The following is a 20,012-nucleotide window of genomic DNA, read 5'->3' as shown; positions in this document are numbered from 1 at the left end:
CTGCGGCTTCCAGTCACTAATAGACAGGGAGTGCAGTGTGCAGTGATGATGTCTCCGCACTGCGCGCTCTCAGCTTACCAGTGACCAGGAGACGCAGCATCACGGAGAGGGACAGGAGGTTAGACTAAGAAGCCTGGACAGACCAGGGGGCCTGGAGAGATGGAGGGGTCTGTCCAGGCCCCTCACAGCTGTGCCAGCTGTACCCCCCTAGATGGCAGCCCTGGATCCCGAAGGGGAGGCGAGTGACATAAGGGGGCACGGCGCAGTGAATCACTTCATTTAGGAAGTGGTCAGGATGCAAGAGAATTTCCTGCTCTCCCAAATGTCTGGGAGACCTACCCGGAATTCAGGAGTCTTCTGGACATGTCCGAGGGATTCGAAAACCCCCAAAAAACGCAACTGAATATATTTCCCTCTATGTCCTAGTAGATATCCCTCTAGGCTTTTCTACCTTGTGTTTTCTTCCTAGCAACTAGTGATGGAAGAAAGTGTTCTGATTGGCCTTTTTTTTCTAAAAAGGACCAATCATGTAAATTACAAGTAGAGTCTCATAAAGTTTACTGTAATATTCTATCCTTTGTGGTGTGATTTGTCACAGTAACCTTGTGAGTAACTATCTGAACACTACAAGAAATAAGATGGGAGCTGTATTCTGTATTCTGCCAATCCTGTTATTTCTGAGATTTGAATTCATCCACTGCAAATATTCTGTAGGTGAGTGACCTCCTCAGTTATCTCGTGTTTCTGAACCTAAAACCTTTTTCCAAAACTCAGGAAATTAGTAACTTGAAAAACCATATAAGATGACATAGACTTAGAAATATATATTGATTAAGATATCCAATTTTAAACATTGGTAGATGTTTATATATTCATATTGCTTATAAATTTTACATACATTACATGTTAATCATAACATTATTCATACAGAAACATGTTAATCATAGTATTATTCATGCAGAATAGCAATACAAGTCAGTTATTTAATATCAAAATTACAACAATGCAGTAGTTACAACATTATATAATAACAAAGTGACCCGTTTGCAGACCGTGTAAAAAGTACTAGTATGATTAGACCCTAAGGGACTATTTATTCATCTGTTTTTACAGCAAAATCCCCTGAAAACGGGCGCATTTTAAAGTGAAGTTGAAATTTATTAATAGGGCATTGTAGCAGATATCTGCTGTTTTGCATTTTTTCTCTAGATGTCTATGGGGACTGCTATTTTGCACCCTTTAACAAGTTCCAAACATCAAAGATTTTCGAAACTTGTGCCTGACGGCTATGGGAAGAGCATTGCGGTAGAGGGATCTTCAGATGCCTCACTGCAACTTACCTGCTTTCTCCTCCGGTCACTATCGCAGAGGTGGCCACTTTGCGATAGTGACCATAGAGGACACAGGAAACAGATCTTCGCAGGAACAGCCGTTTATTGTGACTGCTGTTCCTAGTGAAGATTTTTAATAAATAGTCCAATATTTCAAACCATATCTTTGACATAAACATTGAAGTGGATCATGTTTACTTTTATTTTTTTAAACAATCAGAGTCTTATATAGAAGTGTTTGCAGTACACTCTTTGTGGCTCCCAAAACTTTGAAGGAGATTGTCAGTTTTTCTTACTATTTATATAACATATACACAGCATGTGAGATATAAATATCATATATGAAGAAAGTAAGATTTCTACTTTTTTCACATTTTATCTATAAAGAACAGTTACAGTTCAAAATCTTCATTACTACAGTAAATGGTGTATTGTGTAAGACGAGTAATGACAGTGCTGTTTGTGTGAGTTATAGTGGAGTGAGCTGTGAACTGATCCTACTTTTCCTGTAGGTTATCTCAAATTGTCCTTTATATAATAATATATTCACTATACATGCCTTGTACTTATCCTTATTTGTAAACTTGCTCAAATATAGCAAATTACCCTGTATACATGGTTACACATGCATGAGAAGACTAAGGGGTAAATGTATCAAACTGCGAGTTTGCCAGCGTGTTGAAATCGCGGCAAATCGCAATATTTTTTAAAAAAACTGGAAATGTATCAAGCTGCGATTTTGAGACTCATGTTCAAAATCGCTGGTCATCTCTGGCGATTTTGAGCGATGTAAACTCTGACGAGTTTAGCAAACTCTCCTGTGTTTGGCAAACACATCACTGTTACACTGGCCCTGGTAAAAAGTGAAAGAATAGATAAAAGTTTTTTTAAAAAAAAAGCGTGGGGTCCCCCCGTTATTTATGCTTAACCCTAGTGCTGTCTGACTAGTGCTGGTCCCGTGAAAATCGGGAAAAATTTTTGCGTGGGGTCCCCCAGATTTTCACTTTACCAGCACTAGGCAAACCAGCCAGGGTTGGCGGCACTATAGCAGTGGGACGCGCGGCAGGGGTCCCCCTGCCATAATGGCTAACCAACCCTAGGCTGTTCAGCGCTGGGCTGGATTCCCTAGGGAGTGGGGTCCGCTGAAAAAAACGAGCGGGCCCCCCCCCCCTAGAAAGAACCAGCCCAGTGCTGATAGCACTAGGGCTCTTCCTACTACCCCTGGGCTGTGGGTAGTAAGGTAATACGGCGGTAAAGGGTTAAAAAAAACAAACTGACACCAATTTTGTTTGTGGAACTACAAGTCCCAGCCAGCCAGGTTGCCCTAAAAACTGTGGGCATGCTGGTGCTTGTATAACTACAAGCACCAGCATACCCACGGCAGCCAGGACATGTTGGCACTTGGAGAACCACAAGTGCCAACATGCCCTGACATCCCTGGCTTGCTGGACCCTGTAGTTCCACAAAGAAAAAAGTTTACAAAACAACAACTCCCTCATACAAACCACACATATTTATTAAAAATAAAAAACCCACAATAAAGACACTAACCACCCTCTTTTTTACCACATCTATTTATTAAAAATAATAAAACCCAAATACTTACCAATGATGTCTTCTTTCTTGTATTATTTGTACATCCATCTTGCCGGCTTGCCCCAGTCCCAGCCATTTGTACCTCCAAAATCGATTCTTTGCCAACTGGAACTCTCCGCCCAGAAGGGGCACATATTTGTAATATCCCGAATCTTTAGTCTTAATTGAAGCTCAAAAAGAAAAAAAAACAGGAGCCGCCGCAAACACCTCCTACCTAGTAGGAGGTCCGTTCCGCAATGCTACGCTACTTGCGTAAGCTGTATTTACTGTATTACAGCTTACGCAAGTAGCGTAGTGCATGCGCAATGCACTACGTTAATTGCGTAAGCGCTAAATACAGTAATATGTGATTTGCCCACTAGCGTGGGAAAATCCCATAATACAGTACTTTGCTCTTACGCAAACAGCGTAAGAGCATTGCGAAACGGACCTCCTACTAGGTAGGAGGTGTTTGCGGCGGCTCCTGGCTTTTTTTGTTTTCCCTTCAATCAAGACTAAAGAGTTTGACTGGCATTAGGTGCTAAAACACCATGCAGCTTCGTTATTCCCGAAGAACCCTGGTGACATCATAACTGGGGCTTCCCTATAGGAGTGTGGCTCTGACTGCTGTACCAACTTGATTTATATCACTGTGTCTGGGAGCTGCAGATACTGCACACCAATTCTGTCATTATTATAATGCAGGTGGATGAGCGGAATGATAGGATGATAGTTGACTAATAATATTTCTAATTCTAAACAAATCATTCCCAAACATTATTTCTTTGATTTCTGAATTTGGACTAGAATCAATACTTCTACAGCACCCTTAAAGGCAGGTTGTTTTACAGGAGTCATAAGACTGTGCTGCTCCGGACTTATCCAGGGACATCCCTTAATTGTGCAGTCTAAACCCCTTCAAACCAATTTAAACATCTTGGGTTAAATGTATCAAGCTGAGAGTTTTCTGGCAGGTTTTAAAAACCAATCAGATTCTAGCTATCATTTGTTTAGTACATTCTACTAAATGACAGCTAGAATCTGATTGGTTGATATAGGCAACATCTCCACTTTTCAAACCCGCCGGAAAACTCTCAGCTTGATACATTTACCCCCTTGTACTGTTTAGGGCTAACTTTATTTCAATGGTCGCATTCCCAAATATATTGTTTTGTATTTAAAGCCTCCCTCCTACCACAAGCAGGATGTTTAGAGAATTTATATGGAGGAGCAAGAGGTACAGCCTATGTGTACAGATTTTACAACAATCTACTGATTATGAGGGTATAAATCTATTATTTGTTATACAATCAAGCCTTAGTAAGCTACTTGAAATGATTGGTTCCACCATAGAAGATCCATTATTGGACCAATAACTGTTGCTAGAAGGCTTGGTAATTGTTAAATAGTTTTTAGATAACCCTTTATTTGATGTAATAGGACAATACTTCAAATGTCATTGTAACTGAACATTGGAAAACATTTTTCCTTGTAGACTTACAAGCTGGGCTTGCTTGGCTAAAGTGCACCAATAAAGCAATTCATGTGCCCCATTAGACATAAGATATTACATTCACTATCTTAAAGGGTGGCATTCAGAACACATCTGCCAAATGGCAACAACACAGTGTTTCTGAGTTTTAAAAGTGTTAGTCCAGTTACTCAAAACATAACTGCACAATTAAGTTTTATAATTTTGGAGTGGAGTTACACTTTAAATGATATATCCACAAATTAAATGTATTGTTCGGGTGTACTCCCACAGTTTGGGAGTATTCACACCTGCCAACTCTGCACGGGATCCTTGGTGGTTTGAAAAGCAAGCAGCGATGTATTCCTTTGTAACCCAAGTATTGATTGGACAGGGGCATCAACTCTGTTGTTAATGCAGGGAGATGTGGAGCAAGTCTGGCAGGCAGGGGCAGGGGCGGATCCAGAAGTTAAATGTACCGGGGGCGATTTGGGGGGGGGGATTTAGCCCCGCCCCCTTTTTGACACCTAAGGCTGCTGACGGCTGCACACTATGTGCAGATCCGTTCAGCAGAGAGAGTTAGGGAGAGAGTCCTGCCCGGCTGCTCTGATTGTGTCAATCAGAGCAGTTGGGCAGGACTCTCTCCCTAACTCTCTCTGCTGAACGGATCTGCACATAGTGTGCAGCCGCCGGCAGCAAGCCCCTGCTAGGGGGGGGCGATCGCCCCCCCCCTGGATCCGCCACTGGGCAGGGGGCAGTGTACTCCAGAGCTGCTGGGATTCTTGGCATAGGTCCACCACAGGTCCAAATGGAGATTTTTTTTCTCCTGCCCCATTTATTTTCCTTAAGCTCTTCCTTAACACAGTTCAAATTTTGATACTCTTCCTCTAGTTTTTCCTTTTGTGTTGCCACATTTCACAGATCCCAGGTTTGCCAGATGTACCATCATTAAAATGACATTCACTGGGCAGCTATATTTATTTCAAATTGCCACAGTCACAAATTCATTTTTTAGGAGTACTCAACAGACCCTCATGAAGAGTATCAGGGCAGGAAAAACCTAATGACTGATTTGATCCCTATGCTAACAAGATTTGGATCTCAATTAAACATATATCTAATATACTCTACAAGAAAAGTATCCTTTCTGCTCATCAATCTCCTCTATAGTCAACTTCATGTGACTCAGTGTTCTTCCCGTGCCAAGACTAGATTTTCCACACTGGGAAACAGAACTCTACGTCCAGTACACACTTTAATTAACCAAGAGCATATTTACTCTCAAGAGCATAGGTACAGTAACATTGTAACTGGAGACGTATGAAGATATTCTCAAGTCAAACATTTACGGACTTCCTTCCTTGTTCTACAAACAGACAAGACCCATCTAGGCAAGTAAGTACAATTAGGCATTTGTGCTTTCACATGGGCTCATTTCACAAATTTACCCAATATCAAAGTCAGCCATAGGTCCAATACTGCCATTTCACTAAGAAAGACCTGGGGGGTATATTTACTAAACTACAATAGCAACCAATCCGATTCTAACTATCATTTTGTAACATTTACTAAATAATTGATAGCTAGAATCTGATTGGTTGATAGAGGCAACATCTCCACTTTTTCAAACCCGCAGTTTAGTAAATATACTCCCTGAACTTCACCTTTACAGTTATTATTCCTTTTTTCATATAGTACCAACATAGACTGCAGTGCTGTACACAGGGCTGTAGCTAGGGCTGTACAAGAGTGGCGACTGCCCAGAGTGCAACACTGAAGGGGGGTGCAGTTTATGAATATTTTAGGTTTAATTTGGTTCAAATTGAGGTCTAGGGGATGGCAGCTTTCTTTCTCACCCCAGGCGCTAACATTTTAAGTTACGGCTCTGGCTGTACAGCCGGGAGAATAAATAGAACTTACAATGACTAATAAATGCTTCAACAAACAAACAGAAGGTGCAAGGTCCCTGCTCTCTAGAGTTTACAATCTAAAGTAAATGAAGGAAATAAGACATAAGATAGAAGTGCTTGTTTTGCACAGTGCACCAGACACAGGAGATCAGTGTAATATAATGCAGTATGTCACCAAGCTAGTTTTCATGCCAGCACAGCAATAAAGCACATCGAGAAGCAGAAACTGGGAAAGAGATCTACTAAATTAAAGGGTATAATATGAAGGCCTTAGGGTTCCCCATTCTGCTCTACTATCCCAGTTTGAGCTTCTGCTATTACAAAAAAAAATTAAAGCTTCTTTTTAAAAAAAACAAAAACATTTGTACATAACAATATGGGAGTCATTTGATTGGGATATTTAACTTTATTCAACTTTAATTTAACATGCCCTAAATGTTCTTGCACTTCAGTAGATTTGTATCACTGGGCCTTCCCCATGATTAGGCACTTCTGGATCCATATCTGGAGGTTTGCTACTGACTAATTGGTGAATTATGCATCTTTTACCCCTGAGTGGGCAATTTTGGGCATTTTACCACAAGGAACAAAGGTGTTTAAAGGAGGAAGGAATTTTTATTGGCTATTTTGGCAGCAGCACATAAAAGCAATCTTTTTTTGTCTTTTCTCTGCATTTCTTTAGTTTATTTGTCTCAGTTTTTGGGCTTTATTCTTAAATCAAAATGTTGAACAAATTGCTTTTCTTATGCTTTCATATCCTTAGAACTATATCATCCTTCACCCTCCCTGCAACACACACATTTGTCCACATTGCCCCCTCACTACTCCACTCTGCTCTAATTAACACTTTTACCTGTTCATGTTCACTAACAGGGGCAGGCTGGGCTGGGGGACAGGGGGGAATCTGCCCCCCGGGCAAGTCCCTTAGTGGGCTACCTTGGGCTTGGACACTGGGCCACCTGCATTTTTTTTCCTTTAAAATGTTCCTAATAGGATGCTGAGTCAAGTTTTGGCCCCCCGGACTAAAATTTGCCAGCCCTCCCCTATTCACTAACTGTAACATCCTCACCCTGTCACCAGAAAATAAAAGGTCACACATCTTACAGTCATCTTTCTCTCTTTTTCTTGCTTTTATTAGCTGGTGATATATCACCAAATTCAGGTCCACCCACATCTCACATACACATATAACCTCAAACACATCACCTGCCTACCATCTCTTTCAAAGTCCTTTAAATGTGTCCTATGGAATGCATGCTCTGTTTGTAACAAACTTAACTTCATACATGACTTCTTCCTGTCAAACACATTCAAGTTGTTCTTCCGAACTACTCTAACTTCCTCACTTTGTCTCTCCCAGTGGTCTGACACCTGTACAAATCGGGATGGCTACTGCCTTGATCTTGTTTTCTCTAGACTATGCTCAGTTTCTGATTTCCTTAACACTCCTTACCTCCTCTCCGTTCACCTCAGCAGCTACAAGCTCGCCCCCAGTACTTTAACCTCTGCTTTCAAACTCTACCAAGCCTATTTATATCCTCAGAAATCTTAACTCTATTAATCTTCCTCTGTCCAACATCTTCTCTCCCCATTTTCTACATTATCCTCACCTGATATGACAGCACCACATTTTCACAAAACCCTAGCAACAGCAATGGATCAAATGGCACCAGGTACTCTTCATACTGAGTGTCAACTTCAATGTCAACTGTGGCACATTAAAGAAATACGACATCTTCAGAAACTTTCTTGCAAAGCAGAACACGATTGGCGTAAATCTCATACCACTAATGATTTCCTCACATATACTGCTATCTCCTATCGAAATGGTCTGGACAATACTAAACAAACATATTTCCACTCACTCATCTCTGCTCAGGCTTCTAAAACCAAGTGTCTTTTAAACACATATCTCTTCACAACCCTCCCACCCCAAACGCTCTGACTACTATCAGTGCCCAAGATTGTGTTTCCTACTTCAAGGACAAGATTCATAAGATACAACTTAAAATGGTATATTTTTCCATGACAACCAACCAGCTTGATTCCTTTCCAGCACCCTCTCTTCATTTGATCCCACAAATGAAGTATCTACTCTCTTCTTATCTTCCTACTCCACTACCTGTTCTCTTGATCAGAAAAATCAGTAGATCCCCGTCTCTTGTGCACATCCGAAACTTAAATAAAATCTGTAATCTCTCTCTCCTGATATCTTACCATCATTATTCAAGCATGCAGTTATTATTCCTATTCTGAAAAAACAAAATTCTGAACCAAACTCTCTCACAAATTACTGTCCCATCTCTCCGTTTGCATGCCCCTCCAAGCTTCTCGAGAGAATTGCTTAAACTCGCCTCACACACTTTCTTTCCTCACACTACCTATTAGACCCTCCTTCAGTCAGGCTTTCATTCCCAGTACTCGACTGAGACTACATTGATAAAGGTTATCAATGATTTGATCACTGCTAAATCTAAAGGCCATTACTCGCTTCTAATTCTCATGGATCTCTGTTGCATTAAACACTGTTGACCAATCTCTTCTCATAAAAATCTACAATCCCTAGGTCTTCAGGACACTGTCCGATTCTGTTCACATCCTACTTATCTATTCACTGTTTTAGTGTGAGTTTCTCTGGATCCAACTCACCTCCATTTCCTTTATCAGTTGGAGTACCACAAGGCTCAATCCTAGCTCTTCTGCTCTTCTCCATCTATACCACTACTTGTGGAAAATGAATATACTAATGCTAAAAATCTATCCTTTGGATTTCAGTATCATTTCTATGCGGAACTCACCTGTGTTGCCCCGTGTTACTGTCTTTCTGCCATCCCATCTTGGATGTCCTCTCGCCAACTCAAGCTTAGTCTTTGAAAAACATAGCTAATAATATTCCCAACTGCCAAAAGAAACTACCTACCTGAAATTTCTATTTCTGTTGATAACATGACAATAAATCCTACCACAAAAGCTCGCTGCATAGGTATGATCTTTGAATCAGAACTAAACTTTGCTCCCCACATACAATCTATATATATACATCCTGTTACATACATCCAAAAACATTTTCAGAATATGCATATATCTCACACAAGACACTGCAAAAACATTAATTCATGCACTCATCAACTTCAGCATTGGCTATTGCAATTCCATCTTTACTGGTCTTCCCCAAATCAGACTCTGACCCCTACAATCTATTTTGCATGTGATGGCTAGATTGATGTTTCTTCCACTGCTAAGTTGCTCTGTCAGTCTCTACAGTTGCTCCTGTTTATGACCTAATCCCATATAAAATACTTCTACTAACACATAAGACCATCAAATAAACTGCACCAACATGCATCTCTTAACTTGGCTCAAACTATTTCCCAACTCGACACCTCCATTCTGCACAAGATCTTTGTCTCTCATCCACACTCATTGCCTGCTCTCATTCCCGTTTACATTACCTTTTTGTGCTCTACCTTGCACAATAAGACTTGCATCTAGTTTTCACACTTGCCAGCGTTCTTTTAAAACCCACCTCTTCATGCAAGCTTATAAAATTCCTCAACAATCCTCTTAGCCTCCCTAAAGTACACTATTACCACCCTTTACACAGTTTAAACAAGACAACATCTCTCTGACCCCTTGCTATGTGACTGGATCATGTAGACCACTATGCATTTTTACCTTTGTCGTGTAACTGGACCAATATGCAATATGTAGCACTTAACCTCATGTATCAAACTCCCATTGTCCTATAGATTTTAAGCTTGCTAGTAGAGTCCTCTTACCTCTCTGTCTATCACCCATTATTGTTTTATTACAGTTTTGTTCCCAATTGTAAAGGACTGTGGAATATGCTGACGCTACTTTTCCACTAGGCTGTGGATGATATGGTGTATGTAATTGTTGTGTTATACCTAATAACTCACACATTTGCTTAAAAACAAGTCCAGTAAAATAAGTACCTTGATCAGAAGAAATTACCTTTAGTATGCCATATCTAGATACAAATTTTTGTACTATCTTTTTAGTAGCAACATTAGTGGTGAATCTCGCTACAGCGCAACCTTCAACTCAACCAGAAAATTGATCGACACATACTAATACATATTCTAACATCCTACACTTAGGAAGTTGAATGAAATCAATTTAAATTACCTGGAATGGGCCTTCAGTTGGTGGCAGATGATTAAGTATTTTCTTTATTGCCTTCCCTGCATTATTCTGTAGACTTATAATACATGAAGCATGGTACCTGGCAGCTATGGCTGAAAATCCAGATGCATACCAATATAGTTGCACTATATTCTGCATAGCAGTCTTACCTGCATGGGTCAATCCTTGACTTATTGGTGTCAATGCTGGAAAGAGTGCTTTGGAAGCTACAGGCCTACCTCCCTTTGCATGCCAAAGTCCATCTTTATCAATTTGATATCCTGCCACTTCCCATTTGGCCTTTCCTGTGGAGAACAGTTTTTTTGCATCTCAATTAGTTCAGTTTGATCAGGAATTACAACATTTAGCTTTTCAGTACTTTCAATAAGCTGTTCAGTTCTTTTGTGCTGCTTTCTTAGCAGCTAAATCAGCTCTATGATTTCCTTTTGTGACATCATGCCCTGTCATATGTGCTTGCCACTTAATAACTGCTACTTGTTTTGGTTACTGAATGGGCAACAGGTATAACTTTGGCTGTGACAATTTCTCTGTCACCATATTTTGGAAAAATCACGGACGACTCCAAATCCGTATTTACTATCTGTGTAAATATTAACTGTTTTATTCTCTGCCAAATGACAAACTTTAAGTAAGACTTTTAATTCTGCAATTTGAGCAGAATGTGGGGGTTGCAAACCTTCAGAATATACACTGATGTTTTTATCTACTATTGCAAATCCTGACTGTAATATTCCTGTGGCAACTTCCATATACATAGAAAACCAAATAAGGATTCTGCAATGGTATCTCTTTTAATTCTAGTTGTGATGCAGTAGTTTGCTGCATAAACACAACACAGTCATGTGGATCATGAGCAAAATGTGTAGCATTCTGTTTTGTACTCCTATATGTATCCTCCTCGTCTGCTTCACTTAATGTGAAATCATCACTATCTATATCCAAATGTACCTCCCCTCTCTTTGAACCTTACAAAGTTCACAATCAGAAGCAATAGACAACAAAGTTGCAGGGTTTAAAAGATTGCATCTGACAAATGTGATATTTGGGGCCATAAGGAGAATTAATTCCCATTGTGTTAGTCTGACATTAGTAACATGTCTAGTAAGCTGGCAGTTCAACAGTGCAGCTACTGCATATGGGACCTGTACTATAAGGGGATTTCCTAAAACTATGTCAGCATATCTGTCTACCAACAAAGCAGTAGCTGCTACAGCTTTTAAACAACCGGGCAGTCCTCTAGCCACTGGGTTGAGTTGTTTACTGTAATATGCAATGGGTCTGGTAGTGTTCCCATGGGGCTGTGTTAAAGCACCAGCAGTATGACCTGAATGTTCATGGCAAAACAAAGTAAATGATAACTGTTAATTTGGTATATCCAATGCAGGTGCTATTAAAAGCTCATGTTTAAACTGTTCAAAACAACTTTTGGAAATATCAAAGTGAATAAGTGGTTCTTTATCAACATCAGTTGTGTATTCTAACTAGACCAATGTGCAATATGATTTAGCACGTGCCCTTGTGTATCAAACTCCCATTGTCCCATAGATTGTAAGCTTGCGAGCAGGGCCATCTTACGTCTCTGTTTGTATGTATTACCCAGTATTTATTAATGTTTGTTCCCAGTTGTATAGCGCTATGGAATTTGTTGGCGTTATATAAATAAATGTTGATGATGATGATAGTTTAGTAACCAATTTTCCCAGAATTCGACCACACCCAGAAATCCTTTGAGTTTTCTTTTGTTCAGTGGTAAAGTTAAATCATGTATCGCTAAATGTCTTTTCCCTTTAGTTAGACAGTGTCCTATGTATAGGACCTGTGGACTGCATAACTGCATTTTACTGAATATGCCAAATGAGTTAACAACTTGCCAGTGTCTGAAAGTGATGCATCAAAAGATTCAGAGCACAACAACAAATCATCCACATATTGGATAAGTGTGCTTCCTTGAGAAAAACTCAAGGGAAACTTCCCTTTACAAGGCAGCGCCGCTTTAAATTTAAGCTGCAAAGACGCCGATTTCCCGCGAGTTGCAAAAACCGGGGTATGATACATTTACCCCCTGTTGTTTCTTGCGGAAAATTATATGACAGTCGTTATTGAATATTTCATATTGATCAAATTTGCTCATTCTCTCCATTGGCTAGTGCAAGCTTCTGCTATTCTGCAAACGGCGCCACATTGTTCCATAAACCTATGTGTTTTAGTGGTAGCCTTCGTACACTTGCACAAATTGGGAAACACAGCCCCACTACAAAGGGTTTTGCACATTGTAAATAAGGTCATCTGTACTTAGAAATAAAAGCCTTCTCTCTGCCTAAAGACTCTTATCACAAACACAAACTGCTGCAACTCGCAAATTCCACAATCTCGCTCTGCAACACCTTCCACCTCAGGGCAAATCTAGATGCACCAGCACAAGAGCATTTCGTACTGCACTGTGGCCATTTTGCCCTTATTACATTTTAATATTTATTATCAGTTGTGGTAAAACTTGTGGCAACTGTCCTGCAAATATCTCAGGGCCTCTCTTTCCCTGCAGTCTGGAAACCAGCCTATCATCACACGTTGCCCTCAGAACACGACCAAAACAGCCTAGCATCACACTACATTAGGACACGCCCCCAAGAGCCAAGTCTATCATCAAACTACCTTAACACACACCATCAAACTACTTTAACACACACCATCATCAGCTGATCCCATAGACACATTGGTCTTAGGACACGCCTCTAACAACCAAGCCAGTAAACACATTGCCCGACCACAGCTACAAACAGTGAGCATGATTCATTAAGGAAAGCAAAATAAAAAATGGAGTAAATTTGCTCCTGGAAAAACCATGTTACAATACAAGGGGTGCAAATGAGCTAACTATTTTGCACATAAGAAAGATATTGGCTGCTTTTTCATGTAGCACACAAATACTTGATAGTTTTATTTTTACACTGAAATTTGAAGGCAATCTAGGACCCCAACTACCCCAACTATAAATCTGTCCCCACATTTAAAATTTAGCTCCCCCTCCAATGCAACATGGTTTTGCCAAGGTGCAAATGTACTCCTTTTTCTTATTGGGCCCTGTAACGTCCCCTACTATGCATGAATGTCATCTCATTACCAGAAGGGGGAGCCATTTCCGCACTAGATCTTTTCCGGTTTACATCTAGTACAGAGGAGTTTGTACGAGTGATCTAGTGGTCCAGTGATGTTGTGTATTTCCGCTCACTGTAGTGCTCGCGCTGTGGTCTAGATTGATGACTGTATTGATAATACCGCTATATGAAGTTCCCGGGAGTTCCCTCCCACTGTGCATGTGCTGGCAGTCGTATGTATGGTAGATCTGAGAGACTTCTATACACACGTACAATATGATCGGTCTGAGCTCCACGTCACTGTGGGATTACTGCTCTATACATAGTGTGGAAGCGGGCGTCACACGAAGCCACGCATGTAGTTACAGAAGTGTCCTGTTATGCTCATGCTCATATACCCCCAGTAGTTCCAAGTGGCAAACCCTGATGTGGGCAGGGCTTAATCAGATAGTGGGTGTGACTGGGTGGAATATGTTTCGCCTTTTAACCTGGGGTGTAATTTGGGCCCAATGTTTCCTTGAAAAATGTGGGGATATGTACTATGTACTTTTTGTGTAACTCTCTGCTCTTCATTCACAGCTGCCGCTGATTTTATGACTGAACAAAAGTTTGAATGTCACTTTACTAACGGGACTCAGAGTGTGCTGTTCATGTACAGAGTTTTCTACAACCAGGAGGAGATTGTCTACTTTAACAGTAGTGTCGGATATTTCATACCAAAGACTGAGATCGGGAGACGTGCTGCAGAACAGATGAACAAGAACAAGGATTTCATAGAACAGGAACAGAAAGCTGTGGAGATATTCTGTAAATACAACTATGAAATATGGTGTATAGTAACCCTAAACAGGAAAGGTGAGTGTCCTGTATATATCAGTATTATACCAGCATATATTACATGTATAATATACAGGAGGAGACATTCTGTAATATAACTATAATATTATACACAGCGTCACTACTGACTGGAGAGGTGAGTGCCCTGTATATATCTGTATTATACCAGCATATATTACATGTATAATATACAGGAGGAGACATTCTGTAATATAACTATAATATTATTCACAGCGTCACTACTGTAAATGAATAATATACAGTAGGATACTTCTGTAATATAACTATAATATTATATTATACACAGCACATAGACCGGAGAGGTTAGTCTCCTGTATATACCACCATATATTACATGTATAATATACACGTGCAGAGATTCTGTAATGTAACTATAGTGTACGCAGAGTCACTATTTACCGCAGAGGTGAGTTTCCTGTATATACCTTTATTATACCAGCATTTATTACATGTATAATATAGAGGTGGAGACATTCTATAATAGAACTGTAATATTATACACATCATCACTACTGATCGGAGATATGAGTATATGGTATTAATCAGTATTATACCAGCATAGAGTACATGTATAATATAGAGGTGGGATTGCAGTTAGAGATAGTAGCTCATTATCTCAGCTCATTGCCCTACCTCCCACATTATCTTACTGTAACAAATATCAAGGCTTGAAAATGTATGTAAACTGTTGGTAAATGACATAGTAACAGTGAGAAGCGTCATCACACCAAAAACAAGGCAGTTTCAAGGATCTACTAGACTACCATCTCTATTCAACTGCTGGGCTTATTGAGTTCAACTGTCAATGCTGTTGCCATCTCTACTGGGCCAAGCTATCAGTGTCCTGGACCAAGGGTCCAAGCTGAAGAAGCTGTCTTCTCCTTACTTCTCCTTACTTCTCCTTACTCCAGCCAGGGGGCAACAAATGAGCCTCTACCTACTCCATTGCCCTGCCCCTTCTCAAGGCTGCAAGCGACATCTTACCCAACCCTCTTCTATCCATAACAGAAACCTGGCTTAGCTCCTCTGACACTCCTTCCCCTGTAGCTCTCTCCTATGGGGTTCTCTGTCAGGCACACAACCAGGGACAGACAAAGTGGTGGAAGAGGTATCCTACTTTTTCCATGATGCATCTTATGAGCATTACCCTTTTCTTCCTTTGTTGTCTGCATAATCTATTCTCTCCTCATTCGTGTTGCTGTAGTTTATCACCACCATCCCCTTCACCCACCATCCAGTTTCCCAATTTTTTGACGACTTTGATGCATGTTAAATATATTTCCTACCCATTGGCTACCTACTCTCATGCTAAGTGATTTCAATTTTCCCAACTGTCTCTGCAGCCACAAAACTTCTTTCACTTTACTCCTCCTTTGGTGTATCCTAGTGGACTTCAGATCCCATCCACTGTGATGGACACTCCCTTGACCTAGTCTTCTCCCATTACTGTACCATCTCTAGTTTCTCCAACTTGGCCTTCCCACTCTCCGACCACAACCTCCTTTTTTTCATCTCCCACACCCCAGCACCCAAATACACTCCCAACATAGACTTAAATACTTTTGACCCAAACCACTTCTCATCCTCACTGCCCTTATTAAACTGCCTTTCTACAATAACACAGCCTCTGAGCACCACTGCAAATATTTCATTACTATGCCAACTCCCTCCAATATAAATTCATTCTTTCATCTTACGTCATTGCCCTATCACTTGACAAGCAAACCTACTTGACTTCTCTAATATCCACCCAGTCTTCTAACCACAAACGCCTTTTTGCCACATTCAATTTACTTTGCTGCCCTCCTGCACCACCTCCCCCTTCCAACCTTGTAGCCGATAATTCTGCCATCTACTTCAAAGACCAAATTGGCACCATTTGGCAATATATTTCCTCATGACAGATCCTGCACACACCAGCCACCTTCTACAATCCAATCCGTCAGTTTATTCTCGCAAGTTATCCAGGACGAAATCTATGCAGTCATCTCATCATCTGATTCTATAACCTGTGTGAAGATACGTGGTTCCCAAATTACTCAGACACGGTATTAGAGGAAAAATAGAAGGATGATTTATTCTGCAGAACAGGATTAAATACAGCATGGCCCCGTAACAATAGCAGGTCCAACAAGTGAGGAAACCAGTTCAAATAAATCCAGTCGGATAGGTACAGCACAGTCCCCTTAACAGTAGCAGGTCCAACAAGTCAGGAAATCAGTACAAATAAATCCAGTGAGATATGTTCCACAGCAACTCTCTGGCAGAGCATTATGTCTTGGCCAAAAGTTAATCACACACAAGTGTCCAGCTTCCCGGGTAGCCTCTTTTATCACTTCCTAATCTTTAACTTTCCTGAATGAATTAGGCCCATTATAATCAAATCATGAGAAACATATTTTTGCATGTTTATTTATCTCCGTGGGAGATACCTTTACGTATATGGATTCATAATAAAATGAATTTCAAAAGTTCCCAAAGAATTATTTGTTATTATTGTAGATTAGTAAGGTGTCACAGTGCCCTGCAGTGCTTGACAGTAGGAAAACAGGGACATACATAAAACAGACATACAAAGTAGACAAAATAAATTCAGGCATGAAAACAAAGGATATGGAGTACCCTGCTCATTAGAGAGCTTACATTCTAAGTGGAAGTGGGCTCAGCTGAAACAAGAGGAGCAAATGTGGCTCAGAGTGGAGATTGGGACAGTTGTGAGGGTGCATTAGCGTGATTAGTGTTATTGGAGATAAGGTAAGCTTTAAAATAGAGATGGGTTTTCATAAAGATTTGAAGGCTGTGGGAAAATCTGATTATGCATGGTAGGGAATTCCATAAGTGGGGAACAGCATGGGAGAAGTCCTGTAGGCGGAAATGAGCGGTGGTTACCAGAGATGTAACAAGACAGAGGTCAGAGGTAGATCTAAGGGTGGGAGGGAGAGTATTTGGATATGAGATGTATAAAGGGGTGGTGTTGTTGCGGGCTTTGTAGGTAATAGTGAGTAATTTGAATTGGATTCTGGAGGAAAGAGGTCGTGACTCTGGCAGGAGAGAAGACGATAATCTCTATTTTGGACATGTTGAGCCTTAGGTAGTGTTGGGACATCCATGTGGAGATAGCAGAAAGACAGTTGGATACACAAGATAATATAAAAGGGGAGAGGTCATGACAAGAGATATAGATTTGGGTGACATCAGCGGAGCAGTGGTACTTGAGGCCGAATGCGCACATTAGTGCCCCAAAAGAAGAGGTATACAATGAAAAAAGTAAATGGCCAAAAACAGAGCCTTGTGGTACCCCAACAGATAGTGGGAGTGGAGGGGAGTATGTGCCAAAGGTAGAAACACTAAAGGAGAATTTTGATAGGTAGGAAATGAACCAGGAAAGCACTGTCACAAGGGCCAATGGAGTGAAGGGTGTGTAAGAGAAGAGGGTGATCAACAGTGTCATAAGCAGCAAAGAGTTCCAGGAGACTGAGTATGGAGAAATAACCCTTTGACTTTGCAATAAGTAGATCATTGATCATTTTTGTGAGATTAGTTGCAGTGGAATGTTGGGGGCGGAAGCCTGAGAAGAGAGAATGGAGTGAGAGGAGAGAAAGTGAGACAGGCTTTTGTACACTAATCGCTCAAGTAGTTTGGAGGCAAAAGGGAGGAGAGAAATAGGATGGTAGCTGTAGAGAGAGGTTGCATCGAGAGATGGTTTCTTTAGAATTGGTGAGATGAGCGCAGGTTTATAGGAGGTTGGAGATATGCCAGTGGAGAGAGACAGGTTGAAGAGGTGAGTTAAAGGTGAGCATGCAGTGAAGGAGAGGAAGCGGAGAAGTAGGGAAGGGATAAGGTCGAGGGGATAGGTTTTAGTGTGAAATGATGAGATGAGTACAGAGACAAAGAATCACATTTCTTGCTGGAGATAAAATATAATGGATAGATCTATATCATAAACTTTTTTAATTTATTTACTCTTCAGACTTCTCTACAATTCTAAACACAATACATTTTTTTTGTCTTTAAATTATTCAGAAAAGGAGGTCTATAATTTTTCCTGTTTTTAATTTTTTTGATCTGAGTAATCCCTCCTCTAGGAGCCTCAGTTTGTCCCATTAACATTCCACCTTAACAAAAGTTACATTGTTGAAGCTCATTGCCTTTGCTATGATACTTTCGACATTGAATTTAGATTCTACTTTTGGGCTTTCTGTTCCTAAATTTATTTAGTAAATTTATTTAGTATTATAGGACCAATGGAGAGAGTGTGAGTCAGGAGACAGCATACAGAGAGCACTTCTCTCCAACAAAACTGACTATTTACCAGAACTTTTACCTATAGCTATCAGGATTTCAGACTATTTGGCATTATCAACACTAATTTATACTACTCTTCTCGAATACTAATATTTCATGTCAATGCTCTCCACTCTGATTACGTTGAGATGTTTATTTATTGCATTTAAAATGTGTTAAGCATTGTTTACCATTACTCAGACATTGAACATTATTTAGCCTATGGTGTTTACTTACATAAAGTAGACCATGCTTTCTAATTATTATCCCTCTTACTCTTTCCAAATACCCTGCGCCTTGGGAATTTCGATTTTACTTTATTTTTCATATATAGAGGGCTGGAAACCCCACCCCCCATATGAATTATTTTCTCTGATTGTGCAGTGCTGTAGACTATGAGGTAGTAGTAGTAATAATAATAACTTATTGAAGGTCATTTACAAAAATAAAAAAAATAAAACATAACAATACAGAGATACTAATATTTGCAGGGTTCTAGAGGTGAACTAATCAGTTGCAAGCGCTATTTATTTGGCAATCTCCCTCCCCTCATTAATTTGAACTTTTCCTGATTTCACTGAATGTTCTGTTCATTCAACCACCATCATCATCAGCAGCAGCAGATATTTATGTAGCACCACTAAAATTCATTGCGCTCCGTTCCATTTCTTTCCTTATTTAAGTTTAGTAGGTAGCAGTGGGAGGCAACTGACTGTTAAAAATATTAGAAGAAATTTATTATAGCTTACGGCTTCAATAAATTGCGTGTGTTGATTTTGTCTTGCTTATGTACAATTATTACGTGTACGTTGTTTTCGTCAAGGTCAAGATATGTAATTGCAACAGCAAGATTGCATGTACCGATAACAGCTTATACTGAGGTGATTAGTCCACCTAAATGGTTTAATAAAGAGGGTTTGAAGGTTCTGAATAAATCTCCCGGAATAATATACTGAAAAGTTGGCAAGCCTAATGGGCCCCTATGCTCGTGGGGCCCCCGGGCAACTATCCAGCAAGCCCATGCATTAATACGGCTCTGAGTTTATCTCCACCCCTAGCTGAACTTGATTTAGCATGCAGACTAGAGCATAAACTACCGGAGCACCCAAATCCCGTCCCAAAAATCTACTCATCATTCATGTTAAGAAAAATTGCTTTCACAGAAGAGGTCAACTTGCAGCACAATCTGGTGCATGATGCCAGTCACAGAGCCTACATAAGCAGCCACATTATGTTACATCATGTTTTTTTATCGCATGTCCTAATTACATTTATTTAATAGCCCTCTATGGGGCATATTCAGTTGTTCCTCTGGCCGCCG

At 40.3% G+C, this 20,012-nt stretch overlaps 1 protein-coding gene across 1 annotated transcript in view; it reads left to right on the top strand.

Annotated features, from left to right (window-relative positions):
• The first annotated feature begins 615 nt into the window (after positions 1-615).
• The window catches only part of LOC142101477 (class II histocompatibility antigen, B-L beta chain-like), a 28,089-nt gene continuing 8,692 nt past the window's right edge, over positions 616-20,012 (top strand). Inside the window, exons 1-2 of the mRNA XM_075185931.1 lie at positions 616-714; positions 14,129-14,404. Coding sequence (XP_075042032.1) covers positions 639-714; positions 14,129-14,404 — 352 coding nt within the window. The 5' untranslated portion in view covers positions 616-638. The remainder of the gene's footprint in view (positions 715-14,128; positions 14,405-20,012) is intronic.

The sequence above is a fragment of the Mixophyes fleayi genome, chromosome 9, assembly GCF_038048845.1.
Source record: "Mixophyes fleayi isolate aMixFle1 chromosome 9, aMixFle1.hap1, whole genome shotgun sequence".
In the NCBI taxonomy this organism is placed as follows: domain Eukaryota; kingdom Metazoa; phylum Chordata; class Amphibia; order Anura; family Limnodynastidae; genus Mixophyes; species Mixophyes fleayi.
This window is presented reverse-complemented; position numbering and strand designations above follow the sequence as displayed.